Below are 21310 nucleotides of genomic sequence, written 5' to 3'. Positions count from 1 at the left end.
TGATGTCAGCTGACATCTGTAGGGGGCTGACAGTAGGTTTGGGGTGTTAAACACCATAATGATAGGTGCTATACAAATGTTAGTAAGTGCACCATAGCTACTTTGAAGTTCAGAATACTGGATTTCCTAGCACCAATAAGTTAAATATGGTGAGTGCACAGTGTTGTACAATGAAATTAGGAAAGTCTAACTTGCTAAGAAATGGCATAATTGCTGAAAGGGGCATTTCAGGCAATTATACCCAGTTCAGTGCAGATACCTAGACCTATCTGGTAGGTCTGTAGCTACTTGGACAACTATGCCACGAGGTCCAAGTTTTGAAATATTGACATTTCCTGCAAAGTTTTGCCCATCTCTGCTATCCGGTGATAGCGCTCTCTGTGTGTGCACTTCTCCAGGAATCCCAGTGCTAGATGGACTTTTCCATATGGGTTACAAAGACCACCTTGTGGCATATATTTTCACAGTTTAAACAAGGCAGTTGTGTCAAATAATGCACTTGATGACCATTTTAAATATGTATTTTGAGACGCTTTAAAGACCCTTTTCTCCATTTAAAAAAAAAAAAGCTGCATCATATTAATTTGCTTGCCTGAAGTGTAGGTGAATTATTGTAAAATGACAGTGATTGGATTAACATTTCTCATAGAGGAATAAAGATTTACCTCTATAATAATCTGTAATCTCTCCAGCCCCAATAACTTGCTTAAATATCTTGAACTCTTCCTTTTCTAATAGCTAACATAGGATATATTTGTTATTCATCTGAGAAATTGTACTTGTAGTGTATCGATTTTTACATACTTACAGTTTAAAAATTATTCTTGTAATATGTTGTCTTGTTTGTAAAATAGAACTAGTTTTAACAGATCTAAGATACTCACATGCCATGTAGAATTATATTGCCGTACGTAGCTTTACTTTTATATGTAAACTCCTATAATGACCTGTCAAACACTTATTTACTTTTACAATAAACTGATCCAATATTCACGAAACATTAAACAGTTGTCCTCTGTAACCCCTTTCAAATAAAATCCCACAGAAAAGAGTCTAAGGATATGTTTACATTGGTAATGCTACAGTAGTACAACTGCTCCACTGTAGCGTTTCAGTGTAGACACCGCCTATGCCTATGGGAGGGGTTCTCCTGTTGGTGGAGTTAATCCACCTCCCTGAAAGACGGTAGCTAGGTCAACGGAAGAACTTAGCACGATCTACATGGGGACTTAGGTTGGCTTAACTGCGTCACTCCTGGGTGTGGCTTATGTGACCAACATAGTTTAACAAACCATATTTTCTAGTGTAGACCAGGTTGTATTCAGGTAAGTTTATGCAGCTCTCTCAATTGCAAATATACCACAGTGGATGGATGGGAATGAAATTGGTAAGTCGTCCCTACAGCTCCTGCTTAGGTCACTGAGCCACAAGACATTGTCCCTCAGCCCCAGTCATACCCACAGGGCTGATAGCCTTCAGTGAGTGCCCCTCTCCTTCCTTAGCACTGGCAGCATAGCTGGCTCACATGCCATGTTGCTATAGATGTTGTCCCCATTAAATTTGGGAGTGGAGCAGATGTTACAGCTGAAGAGCGGGGAGCTTATGCTGATGGGAGTACCATTGTGGCACTATATAAAGTGGAACATGCCATATAACATGGGTACTTTTTGACTCTGTTAGTCACTTCCTCTCCTGTCAGCAATGCCCGTAGATTTCCCACTAACTCTCTGTGTGGATCCCGTGATGTGCCCATCATTCCCACTTTGGAGTCCTCAGCTAACAAAGGCTTTGTGTTGTAAGGGAACGAAGGGAGGGTCATGGTTGCACTGCTCTTTATGCCCTCGTACGGGGGCACGAGGAGGCACAGAGTGCGTTTGCTGCCCTGTCACACACTGCTATACAAAAGATGCTGAGCTCACATGCATGGGGCCTACTTTGAGATCCACATTCACCACCACATCTCGAAGGGTTACTGTTGGGTAACTGTTTTTTAACAATAGGAACAGAGCATTTTGAAAAAAGGATTTTGAAACAGTCTACATGCATGTCTTCTTACCTAAAGGCTTACCATCTCGACAGTAGCCTAGGCAGGCCTAGTTTCTTCAAACACTCCAGCAGGTCTTGGGTGTCATTCCAGGGGTGCTGGAACAATTTTTATAGTGGGGGTGCTGAGAGCCATTGAACCAAACTGTAAAACCCTGTATATAATGGAAGCCACTTCAAGCCAGGGGCTGCTGCAGCACCCCTGCAATCCTAGTTGCAGCACCTATGTGTCATTCTGCTTTTGCCAAACACTTCCCCGGCAACTTCCCTCTCTCTGGAGAATGAGTCCTTCTAACCCAGCCAGAGTTCCTTTGTTCTTGTCAGTTCCCAGGCTTTTGGCACTGTTAGTCCAGCAAGCTCTGTAGATATGGTGCATGTCTATGCTGCATTTGCATGTCTGGTAAAACGAGAGGGGAAACGCTCCCCTATAAGATATCCTATAGCCTAGGGCAGTGGTTCTCACACTTATGTACTGGTGACCCCTTTCACAAAACAAGCATCTGAGTGTGACCCCCCCCTTATAAATTAAAAACACCTTTTTATATATTTAACACCATTATAAATGCTTGAGACAAAGCGGGCTTTGGGGTGGAGACTGATAGCTCATGACTTCCCATGTAATAACCTCGCGACCCCTTGAGGGGTCCTGACCTCCAGTTCGAAAACCCCTGGCCTAGGGCAATTTGCACTGAGCTGCAAGCCAGGAGACCATGAATTCTGGTAACAGCTCTTTCACTGACTGCTGTTAATATTTCTGGTTACCTTTTGTTCTTAACCAAGGCTTCATATTCCTACCTTAGAGGGAGGTAACTAATATTCACTCATTTTACAGATAAGGTAAGTGAGGAATTACACAAGGTCACTTCAGGCTGAGAGGGAATGCTAAGACTCACGGTGGTATGTTTACTTAAATGCTAACCATTTAAAAACTTTGCTAAGTATATTTCATAACTTTCTTATTTCCAGCTATTGTCATTACATCAAGCAAGTGAGCACAGGAATATGTTTTGATGTGAGATGTTATCTTATAAGTATCTGTACAGCATACTTTTTTATAATTCTGTTGGACATTAGAACTACTTAGTCTCCGTTTTCCCTTCTCCGTATGGGATTTGTTACCCCAAAGTACTTCCTCTTACTTCTCACATCAACATCTAGAAACACTGTATTAACAACGTGTTTGTGGTTCTTGAGATTGCCTGTCAACATCACTTAGTGTGTCATAAACAGTAGGATGAATGTGTTGTTCCCTGGGAATGTTGATAATCCTCCTTACCAAGTTCCAACGAACTTGAAGATGCACAACTGAAACGTTTATTTTAGCTCTTCTATAAATAAAGATGAAATAAAGTAATGGTGAAAGGTGAGTGTTGAAGTAACTGGTCTAAAACTATAAACTAACCTTGATATGTACTCAGAAGCAAACTTTAGTCTTTGGCAGTGTGTCCATTCCTCAGATAAGAACAATCACTTGTTAGGAGCAGAATTCATTTATACTTTGTCCTTTTCAATTCCTTATTTCATAAATAAAGCCAAACTTTTGCTCAAATGCCAGACATTTATAAAGTCAGTGAAATATTTCACCATGAATCTAAACAAGGCTCCATGTTCTTTTTACACATACATAATTGAAATGACCATGTAAAATAAGTCTCTTGCTAATCAGTGGTATCTGAAATCAGCCAAACTTTGGCTGATTCCCTTTGTATACTTTTTAATTGATTTGGTTATTATGTTGAGCAACACTATAAATTATGCCAGTTTTATTGGACTGAGAAATTGTTGTTAATGCATTGATTTATTTATTGTGTTAATGGTCCATGGAAATCTGATTAGAACTTTAAAACCACTGGGGCTGATTCACTATTCCCCTGAACCTCATGTATTTATTTATACAAGTACAAATAGCACGCAAAATGATTCAAAATCAGAGTGAACTGGTATAAATGACTATATAAGGTGCAGGGCAGAGGTAAATCAGGCCCATCGGCTGTTTTGGCTTTTTTCCCTGTTGATAGAGCCTGATTTTGCATCATTGAACTCAATGGTAGCAGAGTCAGGGCTACAGTTTCAAAATTTCTGTTTTTATATTTGAGCAAGTTGTCAATTCATGTTTCCTCATTGGCTTGTTGTGTTGCTAATTTGCCTCCTCTAACAGTTTAACCAGGCAACTATATTAATTGATTCTAATTAACTTAGAACCCTATCTGAGTATGTTTCTTTTTCTTTTTCTTTTTCTTTGAAGCCTGAGGTGGCTGCTACACTGAAGCGCACAATAGAGGCTTTGATGGAGAGAGGAGCAGTTGTGAGGAACTTGGAAAACCTGGGAGAAAGATCACTGCCATATAAAATCTCCAAGCATAATCAAGATCACAGAAGAGGAGGGTATGGTCTATATAAGATCCCTTAAAATCCCTTTGATCTCTTAAAATGTAAACATTTATGGTGGCTGGTTTGGTCTTTTCTGTGGGTATCAGATTAAATATATAGGAGATGGGTAACCCAGATAAGTATCCTATGACTATTGGCATATAACTTGTAAAGCACTATGAGTTCTAAGTATTTTTATCTTGTGTGAGTTAGTTTTTATTGTAAGTCCATAAACCATAGTGCTGCAAATAGTCTTGTTTCAAGTGTCTAAACAAGCTGTATTCTGATCGTGTGTCTACGTTGCAGTTCAAAACCCTCGGCTGACCCATGCCAGCTGACTTGGGCTTGTGGGGCTTGGGCTGTTTAACTGCGGTGTAGATGTCTGGGCTCATGCTGGAGCCCGGGCTCTAGGACCATGGTAGGTGGGAGGGTCCTAGAGCTTGGGCTGCAGCATCTACACTGCTGTTAAACACACCCTTAGTTCGAGCCCCGTGAACCCAAGTTAATTGGCATGGGACAGCTGCGGATGTCTGACTGCCGTGTAGACATACCCTGAGAGATACCTTCCGTAATAAAGACACTGCTTCTTCCTGGATGCGTAATTTTTTTTTTTTTCCCAGAAGCCAGTGATAGGACTTCAACTACAACAACAACAGGATCTATTGACTGTAAATGAAATGCCAATACTAATTGGCAGTAGTGACGATTTTTTTTTTTTTTATTCCAACATGTTTGAACTGTTGGCTGCCATATGTGCCCTGTAAGACATGCTTGTTTCCATGATGCTGTTTTTTAATTAAAGAGGACTATCTGTCTACATAATTTGAGGGAAGTATAATAATGACTTGATTATTTTGGGGATAATTTTTGCAGAATGAGTTTATGTGATATACTGCATTATTATATTGAATATAAACTCTCTTCCTGGATGCAGCGAGAATGTAATGAAGATTTCATCCTTTTGATTGCTTAACCGTGTGCTTTGCTGCTGTTAAACTCTTCGAGACTACCTCTGATATGCTGCCTCTCTGCAAGGATTGAGAAATGTTGCTAGGCAACGAGTATTACATAGTGGCTGCATACAATACTCAAAATAACAATTAGATGCATTTTTCTTAATATTTTTAACATAAATATGTGAAATTTGATGGCCAGCCAATATGCAAACTAACCTTTGGATAGGTTGGGTACATGCAAAGGGAAAATCACGTACACTTTGAAAGATGTATGTTTAAGCTGCATAGCCTGTCTCAACTTCTCTCCTCACGGTTGACTCACAAATTCAGTCCCACTTGAGAAGACCTTTTTATTCTGCTGTGTAAAGTCAGAAGTGATCTCTGCCAGTTTGAGGGGGAGAAACAAAACCAACAAACAATTCCCCCTCTCCCCCACTCAAACAAAACCTTGAAACCTCCATGACGTGCATATTGCTAACCAAAGCAACAGCACTGTATGACCATCACCTTCCTCCTCCCTTCCTTCTTGGTGTTTGTAATTATCATGCACTGGTGCATTGCTTAATCCTGCAAGCCATTAGTCCAGTGTTTAGTCTCATTGTCTAAACATGAAAGTAACTGTTCACAGGATCTAACAAATAAATTGTGGCCTCTTCAGATCTGGGGCTGCATTTTCTGTCACTTGCCATGCATGTTTCTGGTGCTATATACAATTGCACACAAACAGCTACATTAAAAGAACATTAAAATTGCAAAGTCAAGCACTCAGAAGTAAGGAAATGACAGAATTAAGTTTGCCTGTGCAACCTTAATTTGTCTCCTGCCTCATTCAGTGCACAGGATGGACAGTATACACTGAATGAGCAACTATTCAGTGTTTCAAGTTTTGTTCCCATTGTTCAATATATGGCTGCAGACCTTATTTACTGCACACTGTTCAAACCATTCTCTGAATGCAGAAATACTAATTTCCATGTGGGTTTTCCTATGGCACTCAACACTGTAGTATTTGAATGTTTCACAGATATTCATTTATCTTCACTCATCTAACAGGATGTTGTGGGTGACATTATCCCCATTTTACAAATGGGGAACTGAAGCACAGATAGATTCAGGTCAAAAGTATCTACTAATTTTGGGTGTCCAATTTGAGATGCCTAGGACCTGACTTGGCAGGGTATTTGCATTATATATTCAAGCACAGCTCCCATTGACCTCAGTTGCAGCTGTGAGTGCTCAGCACTTCTGCAAATCAGACCCCTGTCAAGTCAGGCTTCCAGAAAATGAGGAACACACAATTTGGTTCAAGTGACAAGCCCAGCATGACATAGGAATTCTGTGGCAGAGGTAGGGATAGAATCCAGTTCTCCTGGGCACTGTTCAGTTGTCTTAACCATGAGATTTCCTGTTGTCTTCCTGCAGTCCTCTGCCTCATTCATTACACATCTTTCAACTTCTGCAACAAATGAGTCAGGGGTCCTAATAAACAGCAGCCTCCTCTACTGCACAACCCAGATTCATCCCTAGAGCAGGTCCATTCTGTGCACTGAATGAGGCAGGGGTCCTGTGGGAAAATATGTGATCATGTAATTAAAGACTATCATAATGCATAGGCATATAAGCACAAGGAGGGACAAATTAAGGATGCACAGCAACCATAAAAGTTATCTACATGATGAGATAGTGTGCTGCAGGCCAGGATGTGAACCTGCAGTGCACTAATGTGCCACGTTTTAGCTGTCCACATGGGCCTTGCTACCATGCACTAGAAGTTCCATAGTGCGTTTTGCTCCTTATCCCAGTCTGGCCCCTTCCTGGTTGCTTGGCCCAGTCTCCTTGCTCAGTTATGCCTCCTCACCCAAGCTGTTTGCTAGATCTATCTTCCCCCTCTCCTTTGCTCCTGTTGGCTCCCCTCACTGGTTCCTAGCCCCAGTCTCCTTGTCTAACCAACTCTGTCTCCCCCCCCCCCCCCCCCCCCACGAGCCAACCTGCTCATCCTTCTCACTTGCGTTACCAGCTCCCAATCCCAGCCTCTTTTCCCTCCCAGGGCCAGTCTCCCTTTCCCCACCCAGCTCCAAGTCCCAGTCTCCTTGCCCAGCTAGTCCTAGTCTCAGTTTCTCCCTGTCTCGCCCATCCTCTAGTCCCAGTCTTCTTGTCCCAATCTACTCCTTTTCCTCTTCCCTGTCTGGCTTTTGTCTCCTCTGCATTAGAGTCAGACTGTTTACTTCTCCATGCTGCTTGGATGCCAGCAGTGCGGATATTGAGCACACAGGGAGAGACAGGCTCCGTGCTCTCAACTCGAGTACCCAGCTCTTCGCCCATGTGGTCCTGAACTGGAGCATGCTCAGTGGGGCTGGTGCATGTGCAGTCCAGTGACATGCAGGAGCTGTGAGAGGCTCAAGCATGCTCAGTGAGGATGGAATCATCAGAGATTTTAGCTGTTGTAATCTAAGAAGTCTCTACTGAGCCAGTGCAAACTACAGTTTTTCAGACTTATAACTTGGCCATGTTTGGGTGGATTTTCATGGCAAAAGGCACATCCCTGCCAAATTCAAGTCCCTGCTCCAAAGCATGGGAGGCTAGAGCTGTTCAGAGAGAGGTTTCAAGAATTTTTAAACCTGGACAAAACAACGTATTTTTTTCTTGGCCTTGTTAGAAGTGCCTGAACTGTTTTCGCTGAAATAAAATAAATAAAAAACACCAACACACATAACAACCCTCAACTTGAGGCAGTCACCCAGCATGTAAAATTTCAACCCAAACGGTTTAAGTTTAGCAAAGTTGTGAGCAAGTTAAAACAGGGTCTGTACAGTGGGAAGTGTTGGGCAACCTTAATAACAGGCAGTGCTGTTCAAGCTGTGGCTATAATAATTGGGAGTGTGTCCCTGGAGGTCCCCATGTGCTGTGATTGCTCTTATGTATCAGATAGAGCTGTGCTGCAGTACTCATTTGTGCTGGATTATTGATGTGCCATCGGATATTTTCTGTGTTTAAAACCTTAGGTAACTCAGGTAATTAAGCAAATTCTAGGAATAGGAAATACAAGCCAGTTCTTTATTCACCTTTTAAAATCACTTTGTTCCCTCCCTACAACACTTGTAAGGGTATTTGTTTTATTTAAAATGGTACACACTGTGAAAAGCACAGTAGTTTATCAAAATATTACAGTGAGCTAAATCTGCATCCAGCAACCTGGCTTTTATTAAAAAATCTTAAATTAATCATCCCTTTAATAGGCAATTTTTGAATGCTGTTTAACTCTAATTTCTCATTAACTTGGTTTTAAGTGTCACAGCACCATCTCCCATTCTGCCAAAGCTATTTATGAAAGAAACTAAAAGGCCACTATGAGAGGTGTAGGTGGTATTATGTCTAATAAGAAGAGACGGATAGGACACAATTCTGAATCTTTCAAAGCCTTGCGTGGTGGTTTTATGTGACTCTTAGTAGAGCGAACTCCACAACTGATTGCTTCCCTTTGTTTCCAGATGCTTGTGGGCTTGGGATGTATGCTGAATCCACTAGCCTGTGGTAGGGTTACCATATTTCAGCAAGCAAAAAAGAGGACGGGAGGAGCCACACCCTAGCCCCGCCCCCATTCTGCCCTAGCCCCACCCCTGCCCCTTCCACTCCCTCCCACTTCCTGCCCCCCTCAGAACTCCCAACCCCCCCCCCCGCTCCTTGTCCCTTGACTGCCCCCTCCTGGGACCCCTGCCCCTAACTGCCCCCCAGGACTCCACCCCCTACTAAGCCTCCCTGCCTCTTGTCCCCTGACTGCCCCCTCCTGAGACCCTCCCCCCATCCTAACTGGCCCCCTAGGACCTTATCCCCTACCTGTACCCTGACTGCCCCAACCCTTATCCACACCCCCACCCCCAGACAGACCCCTGGGACTCCCATGCCACATCCAACCACTCCCCACCCCCTGACAGCCCCACCCAGAACTCCCGACCCATCTAAACCCCTCTGTTCCCTGTCCCCTGACTGCTCCGATCCCTCTCCCCACTCCTGCCCCCTGACAGCCCCCCACCCCAGAACTCCCAAACACCACCCCCCGCTCCTTGTCCCCTGACTACCCCTCCTGGGACCCCTGCTCCTAACTGCCCTCCAGAACCCCAACCCCTACCTAAGCCTCTCTGTTCCTTGTCCTCTGACTGCCCCCCTAGGACTCTACCCCCTACCTGTACCCTGACTGCCCAAAACCTCATCCAAACCCCCCCCCAGAAAGCCCCCCCCGAACTCCCGATCCCCCCCATCTCTTGACTACCCCCTCCAGAACCTCCCTGCTCCTTCTCCAACCCCCTGGCCCCCTTACCGTGCCGCTCGTCCCGGCACGCTGGGCAGGAGGAGCGGGGGAGGAGCTCCAGACTGCCAGAGGCGATCTGCGAATGCAGGGAGGGAGGGAGGGAGTGATCTCTGCTGCAGGGGAGAGGAGATGGGGCTCTCTGTGGCTGTCAGAGCCCCATGTAAGTGGCACCATCCGGCCGGCTGCCCTGTTAGCCGCACACGCTCTGCATGGGGGGGGGGGGGGGGAGAGAGTCCGGACATTTACGAATTCCCCCCGGACGCTATTTTTAGCACAAAAAGCCGGACATGTCCGGGGGAATCCGGACGAATGGTAACCCTAGCCTTTGGCCTCCTGGCTGGTAAACAGTGTGAGAACTCTTACAGTAAAACATTCATAGTGTAGGCCACATTTTAACAGAGATTGTCCATGGGAGACAGTCTCCTCCCAGTGACCATCACATGAACCGCCTGCCTTCCACTTATAGAGGCATAATGTCCCTGTGCCAGCTACGGGGATTGTTTACGTGAAAAAGTAACAGGAAATTATATAATGGGTTTTCGATTGTCTTTAGTGTGATTGTTTTTTCTAGAAGGATAAAACAATAATTATACTGTCTGCTTTTGCTCTTTGTTTAAGCTCCCCCTTCTACCCATTTTGTTTTTCTCAGTTGGGAATAAGGTAGAGAGTCAGCACTGGGTGACCCTGCCAGCTCTTAACAATCCCACCAAAAAGTGCTCTGTGGTCCACAGACCATAGTTGGAGCCATTTGTTTTACTGAATATTCTTTTTCCATCTAGTTAATTGCATTTTAAAATACAGGTAGACTCTTCATGTGCAATATATAATAAAGCTGGGTTTGACTGAGAAACATGGCACAAAATCATACAGTATAATATACATAGTAAGCCGCCACAGTACTTAGCCGGGTTAATGTAATGCCTTTGCTAAACGGAGATGAGTCAAACAGGAAAATGTTTATTCAGAGGTCAATTGTAGGGCAGTTGTTTGTTGTCTGGATCTGTAGTGCTACCATGTGTCCTGTGGCACCTTATAGACTAACAGACGTATTGGAGCATGAGCTTTCGTGGGTGAATGCCCATTTTGTCGGATGCATGTGGCCTGACTCACTCTTGCTTGCATATTTATACCAGCCTCTGGAAATTTCCACTACATGCATCCGACGAAGTGGGTATTCACCCACGAAAGCTCATGCTCCAATACGTCTGTTAGTCTATAAGGTGCCACAGGACTCTTAGTCTGGATCTGTAAAAGCAGCAACCACGGCTACCCCTCTGATACTAGTGCTAGCATGCCACTCTTCAGAGAATGCTGTTGCTATATGAGGGGCAAACGAGTATTTTAGGAATACCTAGGGGCAGTGGCGGATTTAGAGTTAGTGGAGCCCTGTGCGCAGCTTCATTTTTGGGGCCGCCCCTAAGGACGCAGCCAAGAAAAAGAACATTCTCTCTTATCTCCCTTCCATTTTTCATTCTTTTCTTCTTCATCCTCCTCCTATTTTATAAGTAATGGGAAGTAAACGAAAATAAAGTAAGGTACCTTGATTGGGGCGGGGGTGCAGGGCGTGGGCTCTGGGAGGAAGTTTGGGTGCTGAGTGCAGGCTCTGGGCTGGGGCGGGGGGTGGCACTTACCTCGGGTGGTGCGGCTCCCAAAGTGACCAGCACACCCCCCTCCGGCAGCGGCTCCTAGGCGGGGGAGGGGGGGACAGGGGACCAGGGAGTCTCCCTGCACCACTGCTTGTAGGCGCCATCCCCGGCCAATGGGAGCTGCGGAGTCGGCGCTCAGGGTGGGGGCAGCGCATGGAGACGCACCCCACCCCCCCCCCGGGGCTGCAGGGACATGCCGGCCACTTCCGGGAGCAAAGCATCGCAAAGGGAGGGAGGCAGAGTGGGCAGGGAGCTGCCTTAGCCCTGCGGCTGGCATGTCTCTGTGCGCCCCTTTGGGGGAGGGGGGCAGTGGGTCTCCGTGTGCTGCCGCCTGCCCCCCCCCCCCCCCCCCCCGGCCAGGGGTGCGCAGAGACGTACCAGCAGACGGCCACTTCCGGGAGCGGCGTGGGGCCACCAGCCATGCCATGCAGGCAGCCTGCCTGCCAGAGCCCTGCTGCGCTGCCGGCTGGGACTCGGGGGCAGGTTGTCAGATACTTGTCCTGCATTTTGGGGGCCCCCCATTGTTGGGGGCCCCGTGCCACCGCACGGTTTGTTTCATGGTAAATCCAGTCCTGCCCAGGGGCATTGTCAGGTAATGGGAATTTTACAGCCAACTGATCTCTACTTACTTTAATGTTTTCATTTTTCAAAGCCCATAAGAGATTTTTAGACCCACAATTGCTATTAAAATTAATGGAAATTGGGTGTCTAAATCCTCTAGGCAGCTTTGAAGATCTCAGCCGACGTGTAAAGTTCCCTAGATCTTAGTAAGCAAATTGTATTTACTGTGAAGGAGAATGTGTATGTTGAAGGTGGGGGCAGCACTTTAACTGGTACAAATTCAGGTACCTGTGTCTTCCTCTTAAATTTACCTCTGTGCAATCTGCTGTGTCCTTGACAAACAACTCTTGTGCAAACATTGTAGCAGTAATAGTTTTCCCAGGAACTTGGACGGTGTATACATTACACTGAAACATGATACCTGAGCCTTTAAATTTGAGTAATGGTGAGAAGATGGCTAGCAATTCATATTAGTGTATATTTTGAGAGCTAGGTGTATAAAATGTTCCCTGAACAGAAAAACAGCTCTTTTATAGCCTATTGTGGTGGGTGAAATATTGCTTACCTTTCCTAAATACCATTTTTTAAATTTAGGAATAGCTGTAGCTTGCTATATTCCTTTTTGTTTTTAAGCACATAACTTGCTAATCACTTACAATAGCTGACCTTTATGATATAGATATGTCATTGGGGGGCCAAAATAATACATAAGGTGGAATCCTGGCTTCATTGAAGACCATGGGACTTCTGCATTGACTTCCATAGGACCAAAATTCACCTTTAATACCTGGAATTTCTGGTGCTGTATGTTTTCCCCCTAATGTTTGGTGGTGGTGGTGGTGGTGGTGGGGGGGAGGTTAGGCAAATTATGGCTTTTTAAAAAAGAAATTAAAATTTGCTTGTCCGAAGAATAAACATCAGCTCTGAGCTGCTAGGAGCATGTGAGCTCTTAGTATGCTTTAAACAATACAAAAACTATAAATTTTTGTGTGCATGTTGGGGTAAATTTAGGAAAAAATTTGACTAAATTATTGCTGTATTGGTGTTTTAATGTAAAACTGGAGGATATTTAATATTAATACCTGTGGTATTGTTTATGCTAGCTCAGTTTAGGACTAGTAATAACGCTTTGCAAATATTAACATTTGCAAAACATTTTTAGAACCTTGGGTCGAATATACTGTATAACACCCCACAACGCCTTGGAGCAGTTGGTAAGTAATAATTTCATCTTGTAGATGGATAAACTGAGGCACAGAGAGACTAAGTGACTTGCCTGAGGTCACAGTGCATCAGAAGAACTGCTGGAAGAATATAAACCAGGGGGACCTTCCTCCAAACAATAGTCCTCACTCTCTGTGTATTGTCTTATCTGGCTTTTATGTGCATCTAATTTTTACATGAGCTATATTGACACTAATACACTAATTCAGTTTTTATTTAATGCAAAATTCTACTGTTCTGAACATGTGTGTTGGTGTTTGCTAGCTTGTGAAATAAATTAACATAAACTGTTTTAATAGGGAGCGAATTAGTGTTTAAATCCAAATGATGTTAGGCTTGAGACTTTGTAGGTACCGCATAAAATATTATACACCTTGGAGCTCTCAAAGTAACTTTATTTTAAAAAGTGCTCAAATTAGAGTGTCTAATGAAGTTATAGTACTGTACGTGGGTTACAGATTTTGCTAGCACTTGAGTGGAAGTATGTTGCCATTGTTTTTAAAATGTTGGATCGCTGCAATGTAACTTGTGGATCGTGCTGGATATGGTGGAACACTTTGTGGGTTTTCTTTAGCATGGCGGTTCCTTTATATAGCCTAAAGCAGGAGGGCTCTTTAAGTTCATGACATCTACAGCTGAAGGCACTGGGTGAGGCCGGTTGATGTTTTGCTAGATTTTTAGTTCATTTTGGGGGATCTGTCACAATATAGTCTGCAAAGGAGAACTTTGAAATGAGGTTCACCTGCTACTTCAGTAATGAATGATCTAATAACCTAGAGAGAGCGAGTACATGTTGATCTGAGCACAGGAATAGGAGCCAGGAATCCAAAGTTTTAGAATGCTGCCTCTGACCCTGTATCTCTCTGTGCCCTAGAGAAGGTCAGATTTGTTAGTGGAGATGTTTTTTGTGAAACAGCACTGAACATTTTAAATTCAGTTTCTCTGTGTAACAGAAAGATTGGGTCCAATAAAAGATATTGCTTCGCCCACCTTGTCTGTTTATTTTTTCTATAATCTATTTGGAATTCAGTAACTTCCTTAGCTCTGTCCACACACACTCTAAAATTCATTTCATTTATTTGTGAGTTCCACAGCAAACTATGCATAATTTTGGTTATTCATAATAAATACCATGTGCTATTTGCCAGCTTTTTTCACCTTGTTGTTGTTGTTTTCTTCCTTCTCAGGTTTAATTTTGAAAAGGTAGCAGCCTTCATTTATTTGCCCACATGCCACTCAATCTTTTTTTTGTTTTGATGTTTATTCCTACGTGTCTCATCAGCCTATTTGTTTTCTGACACAGCAAATTCAGATCTTGCTTTTCTTGCTATATTGGCGCTCAGATACCACAGTTATGGGTAGGGTATAAAAAATGGAATAGAACACCTGATAGAACCCAGGACTAGAAGTCAGGGAACTTAAGTTGTGTTTCTTGCTCTGCTGTTGATTCACTGTGTGATACTGGGAATATCATATGAGCTGCCTTCTAGAAGGGAATTTCAGCTTGAATAGCTCACCTGAGCTTTGGGGAGCTCCTTATAGTGGATCTGCTCCATAGCTGTTAATCCAGCCTCCTGGAGTAGTTTGACTAGCCTCTCTACCCCCTAGCATCCCCTCCTCTGTGGAGGAAGGATTACAGGATACACACAGCAGTGGGTGACTCTGTCCCCTCCTCGGGGGATAGGATTTGCTCCTTTCATGTTTCTGTACCTCAGTTTCCCAATGTGTAAAATGGGGATAATTCCTCAGAGGGGTGTTTTTAACAATTTTAATGTTCGTAAAGTGGCTCGGATATTAGAAGCATTATTGTGCAAGTGCCAGGTAGTGTGTTGTTGAGGCTTTCCGCTTCTTAGTACTATGTATTTTGAGGCTAGGTGCTGTTCTTGTACAACTTATTTTTAAATAGGCAGCTTGTTACAGAACAGTATTTCCATTTGAGCAAGAGGGGTTGAATCCTTATTCACAAACTCATACCATCTGGATGTAATTTTATTTCTTTTGATTTATAAGAGTAAAAATAATGAGTGTCCATCAGAATTCTCTGGGAGCCTTTATAATGTTTAAAATCCAGAGTGACAAAAAACAAACCTATAATGTGACCTCAGGCCTCAATGGGGTGCTAATGCAAATGTCTAACAATGGTATTTCAAATGTCAAAGTTAACTATTTCACTTAGGTTAGTTTTGGCAGAAACATCTAGTAACTCTCATTATAACGTCATCCCTTTTGTCCTCCAGTCTGAATCCTGCTGGACACTCCCATCCTACCTGTAGATTAGAGCCTGCACTCTCTCCGACCCCCTCAACCTCTCCATTACGGAAACTTACTTAGGGCATCTCTTCACTAGCAACGTTAAAGTGCTGCCGCAGCAGTGCTTTAACATGGCTGTGTAGTCGCGGCACTAGTGCTGTAAAAAACCCACCTCCACGAGGGGAGTAGCTACTAGCACTGGGGCTTGTCTACACTGGCACTTTACAGCGCTGAAACTTGCTGCGCTTAGGGAAGTGTCTTTTCACACCCCTGAGCGAGAAAGTTGCAGTGCTGTAAAGTGCCAGTGTAGACAAGCCCCTAGATTTAAAGCTTCTAAAGAAAAGAGGAGTCCTAAAGCATGAGGGCTAATCATATCTAACATTCTCTCCTTTGCAGGAGGTGGAAACTTCTTTGGGTAGCTAACCAGATTGCCAACCACTCATCCTCTTTCAATTCTTCCCTTTCTCTCGTGTCACAGTACACGTAGGCTGAGAGCCATGGCCCAAGGGGATTTAAAAGCAAGCTTTGATCAAGGAGCTTCTCATGTGTCTCCTAAGTCAAAGTACACATTTAAAAACAGAGATGTGGGTAATTTTGGGGCTAAAGGTTGAAATAATTCTTGGTCTGGATATATAAGAAATGAAATTTGGCTATTTTAAGATGCAAAGGGAGCCCCCCCTTCCTTTGATAGCACTGACATTTCAGCAGATAAAGGTTCTGCTGTCCTGTATTTAAATGACCCTTCTATTTACCGTAGAACAGGATTACAAAAATAACTGTGGTCTCAAAGTGAATCAGAGTGGAATTTTCCTGTATTTCTCCCCGATGACTTTGCTAACTCCTAGAGAGTTGAAACTCCATTTTCCAGCTGTGCTTGCAAAAAGAGACTCTCTTTATCTCCTATATTCCTTTTTATCCTCTTCTCAGCCTTGCTGGGGTTTTATTTTGGTCAGCTGACAAACAGTAGCTCCAATATTTGTGTGTCTGTTCACAGCTGACTGCTTTAAACTAAGAAAAATGTTAGCCTGCTGTGTGCAGTATTGAACTGTAGGTTTAAATACCTATATCTAGATATATATCCCTGACTAAATGCATTTGTCTTTATGGGCAGGGTTCCAGATCAGCTCATGAATCACAGCAGGGTTTTTGTGTTTTGTTTTTTTGTTTAAGCACAATTAAATTAATGGAAACAAAAGGCAAAAATACTTGTTATCCCCCCCCTCCTGTTTATAGATCAGAGCAATTACTGCTTTATTACACTGAAGGAAGGATGGTTAGTATGGTTTATAAATTGCATTCTCCCAACTGCTGCATTTTTGTATCTTCAGATAAAATACCTACTCTGTGAAAAAGACACACTGATGTGCTGGAGTAGCTCATCCTTCCCATCCCCCACTTCTCCTTCATTTATCAACAGTGCGTCAGTGGAAATTTCCACTGTCTGCTTATGTGTGAGAGACCACAAAGTAGTAAACCTGCCTATGGGAGAAAAGCTATTGCAGTTTTAGGAGCACAGTAAAAAGCAGCACACAACTTGCATTTAGAAATGGAATGAAATTCTGTAAAAGCAAAGCCAAAATAGTATGGAAAGGGGGGGCGGTTCATGAATGAATGTTGTTGCTAAAGAGCATGCAGACTTTGATGTAGTACGGTCTATTAGAATTTGCTTGGAATTTCCTTTCCTTTTTGGTTGTAACTATGCAAGGATTTCAGGGTCCTGCATCTTTGCTGTGGTAGTCAATATTTTAACTGAAAATAGGATTTTCCTTCCTTGGCCATGCACATCCTTTGGGAAATGTTAGATTTGTAATTTATTCCACTATTGTTAGGCTTTACCCATTTTTTTTTTTAATAATGTCTAAAATATGTGACTTCTCTCACTTACTGGAGATAAGAAAGTATTCAGGCATTTCAGATTTCCAAATGTCTTGGGCCCAATCTGGCTCCCCATTGAAGTCCCTGAGACTTTGCAATTAGGCCTCATTATAGCATTCGTGAGAGGAGTTTCTTCACATAACTAGTCCTATTGAATTCATGGGGTGTAAATTGTCATAGTTCCCCCCGACTTCAATGGAGCAATGACAGTTTACATCTGCTGAGGATCTGCCCCAAGGGGACTAGTTGCTTCAGTACAGACTACAGGACAGGTCCCTTAATTAGTATCATGGGAGATTTTGCCATCCAAGCCTAATACAGGGAAATTCAGTACTTTAATTTGGTTTTCCAAATTGCAGCACTTCTGCTACAAAAGGTTACTAGTGTCCATTGCTGCACATTCATTTAGGGGCTGGGAATGCTCAGTTAAGGAATTCCTCCTTTATTGTTTTCTCCTTGCGTGTAGCATTCACCTCTGTGCAGCAGGCCAGCATAAGACCTTTGCACCACTTACGTCCCTCCTTTACCCGTAAGTGGCATATAGGATATGTCTACACTGCAGCGGGGAGCGAGCATCCCGGCTCACGTAGACAGACTTGTGTTAGCTCTGCTCGAGCTAGCATGCTAGCCATAGCGGTGTGGATGATGCAACACGCAGCCACTCGTCCAAGGCTGCCTGACCCCCAGGGCCCTAGCTCGGGTGGCTACCCCAAACCACTTACCTGCAACCTCCAAACCGCTATTTTTAGCGCGCTAGCTTGAGCAGAGCTAACGCGCCTCTGTCTACCTGGGCTGGGAGGCTCACTCCCAGCTGCCGTGTAGGCAGACCCAGAGGCTTTGTGGTGCCCATCCATAGTGGGGGAATTTTGTTCTGTGTGTGTGTGTAATACCTGTTGATGCTAATGGGACTTCATATTGCAGGTATTTAGATTGGAGGAGTTTGTTTTCCTCATATGCCATAATATGGAAAACATAATGAACTTTTTGTTGTTGACACATTCTCTGCACTCTGTATTCTGATGTATATGTAGGCCCAGTTTCTCATCTTGGGTGCCTGGCACTTGTTGCATAGCTCAACACTTTTGTGAGTGTGCTGTGATGCTTTGTATGCAACTGTACAGAAGTTTAAAAACAAAAATCTAAGTGGGAATTATTGCGCTGTCTACTGTATCTTTAATGAATGCTGCAGTTGGAAACTGGCTACTCACTGTAATCGTCTAATCTTTAATAGGACTTCTGAGAGACAGCTGAGACTTCCTTTGTACTGTACTGTAGTTAAAGCCTTACCAAAAAACAAACTGATGGATTAAAAGTCCCCATAACTACAATTTTATTTACAATGCCAAATTGCCATCTATTTTTTAACTTTCGACTTGAGTATGATGGCTGCAGTAAGTGCACTCAAAATATGCAAGAGCCATTGGCCTCGTGCTCAGAACAAATTTGGGACATTTGACGATATGGGAATTGTATGAGGATTTATTTTCAAACACACAAACACAATATCCAGTTGAGTCTCTTTTCTCCAAAGTGGGACTAGCATATGTTTGTGAAGAGCAATAGACCTTACCACTCGCTCTATCCCACTGGAGTTTTAAAAGATTCCTTCCAAATTAAAAATCAACTGATGGAACAAGATCCAAGACGTGAGTTACTTGACATAATGAGTGACTGCAGAAGTGACATAGGAGACCTGAAATAGAAATGGAGAGTGGGATTCTCCTTGCAATAGGTAAGCTCCTGTACATCTGTCACAGATAAATAGATGGCTGACAAGAAATGCTTGCCTGATGCTGAAAATATCAGACATTGTGCATGTGTGAAAATAAGACCTCTGCAATTCTGCCAGGGCCAGCAAGACCTACATTACAGTATGCAGAGCTGCTGAATGAGTGCCAATTGTGCAAGTTAGGGCTGCCTGTGCACAATTTCAACATGCATCCTCAGTTTTCAGATGTTCAAACATGTCACTAATGAATACATGCTCGTTTGGGCTAGCTCCAGCTCTCTCTCTCTCTCTCTTCCCCCATTCCCCCCCCCCCACACACACACATTTCCTGCTGCTATTTTAAACGTCCACTCAGTTATAAAGCAGTATTGGGATGGACGAAATATTGCCCATACGATATATAAACTTTAGATGTTTGACACTGATATCTGTTTGTGAGTCCAATCTCCACATGGCAAGGATCCCTGAGGAAAAATGCATTGAATTCAAGGAGGGAAAGTATACATTTTGTTTAACTGAAATAAATATGCGACTTCTAAAAGGTGTGAAAAATACTAAGTGTGTAAATGTATGGAGTAAGTAGAGGCAGACTCCTGATTCCAGTATGAGTGCACAGACAAGAAATGGTGCCCTATGAATAGGAAAGATGCTCACTTATATTGTTTTCGGTTGTGTAGCACTGTATAAATTCTTACCTGTGTTTTAAATCCATAATGTTACTGAGCTTTGTTTTAAAAACAGTTCAAAAAACAAAATATAAGGTATTCCTTGTAGATAATTGGGAGTTCGATTTTACAATTTCGACAGAATGATGGTATGAATAAAAGCTTTTGCAGTGCATATATCTTATTTTATTGAGTGTGTGTATGTGTTTGTTTTCCATTACAGGTATTTTTTGGTAGACTTTGATGGCCCACCCGCGATTGTTTCAACGATGATGGACCATTTAGGACGTGATGTTGATGTAATTAGACCTACTTTTTTAAAGCATCCAGTATCAAAGACAGAAGAATGCAGTGGCATAATCCCAGTCAACTATGAAGATAAACTATATACCAAGAAAAAATGAGTATCCAAAAGATCGTATCTGAAACTTTTTATTTTAGCCCAGCTTTTGGATACAATTGTGGTCATAATTTTTGTCTATGTACAGAGTAATCTATTGTAGTCATATGGCATCTGGAGTTAATGTAACCTTTAGCTTTCTTTTTTGTTGTAAATTAAATAGTTAATTTGTATGCTTATGTTAATAGTTGATGACTAGTCTGAAAATTGATTTGCTTTCCTTGGAAAGCATTACATCTGATGAAGTTCTGTCTACCCATCAGGAGACTAAAAATAGCATTTTTTTTTCAGTAAGATTACTTCAGACTTTGTACATGTACACAGTAGATTAAGAAAGCTCTGTTTGACAATGTATACTGTATAGCAGTGTGACTTTTTTTTTGAGCAAGTTAATAAAGGTGATTGAAATAAGCTTTGTTTATTGTTGAAGACTATAAAAGGTGCAGGGAAATGTTATGCATATACCTTGCCATAAGGCATTCTAACCTACTGTTCTGAATATAATCACAGAGGGGTTGGTCTAAGTACAAATAAACACTCTCTATGGGAGAGGTTAGATACTTCCAGATGGCGGTTCCGAGACTGACAGGACTAGTGTGAGCAGAAAAATGCAAGTTATTGTCCTTTGTTTTACTATAAGCTGAAGCCACCTGACACTTTACATTTAGAAACATTTCAAACAAAATGGACTAATTTTTTGGCTTTTCCCTATTCCTGTTCTGATGGAGAAAACAAGGGGAGACATGGTAGGTATTACCACTAGAGTATTACCTGCTGGGGGTCCTCTATGGCTGTTAGATCTCTGAGGAAATCCCCATTTCTCCCTCCCCCTGTTTACCCTGTCCTCTCATTGTATCCACCATCTTTCCCATCAAGGCAACAAGCTGTGGTTTCCTTCAAAAGTCCATAAACACTGTTGCATAATTAGCTAGAAAGGACGCTCCCCAACTGGGCATGCTGCATCTGGAAACCCTCCCCCCGGCAACCCTTGCTGAACTGGAGATCAAGAGACCAACCCAGGAACTGAACTCTGATTCCCACAGGACTTTGGAGGGGTTTGTTAGTGATATTGCTCTGCAAATGCTCTACTTCTATTATAAGGAAAGAATGAATTTGTTATCTTGCTCCTGGAGTCTGCAGAGTTTCACTTTTTCAAAGGTGTAGCCCAGGGGTCGGCAACGTTCGGTACGCGGCTCGCCAGGGTAAGCACCCTGGCGGGCAGGGCCAGTTTTATTTACCTGCTGACGCGGCAGGTTCGGCCGATCGCGGCCCCCACTGGCCGCGG

The 21310-nt window shown here is 43.1% G+C and overlaps 1 protein-coding gene across 1 annotated transcript in view; it reads left to right on the top strand.

The window, feature by feature from the left end:
- MRPS6 (mitochondrial ribosomal protein S6) overlaps positions 1-20436 on the top strand; it is a 67542-nt gene extending 47106 nt beyond the window's left edge. Inside the window, exons 2-3 of the mRNA XM_026652091.1 lie at positions 4289-4428; positions 19849-20436. Of these exons, the coding sequence (XP_026507876.1) occupies positions 4289-4428; positions 19849-20029 (321 nt within the window). The 3' untranslated portion in view covers positions 20030-20436. The remainder of the gene's footprint in view (positions 1-4288; positions 4429-19848) is intronic.
- The last annotated feature ends 874 nt before the right edge of the window (positions 20437-21310 follow it).

The sequence above is a fragment of the Terrapene carolina genome, unplaced genomic scaffold (assembly GCF_002925995.2).
Source record: "Terrapene carolina triunguis isolate 2854851 unplaced genomic scaffold, T_m_triunguis-2.0 Scaffold31, whole genome shotgun sequence".
Lineage (NCBI taxonomy): Eukaryota > Metazoa > Chordata > Testudines > Emydidae > Terrapene > Terrapene triunguis.
The sequence above is the reverse complement of the archived record's forward strand: the minus strand, read 5'-3'. Positions and strand labels throughout refer to the sequence as shown.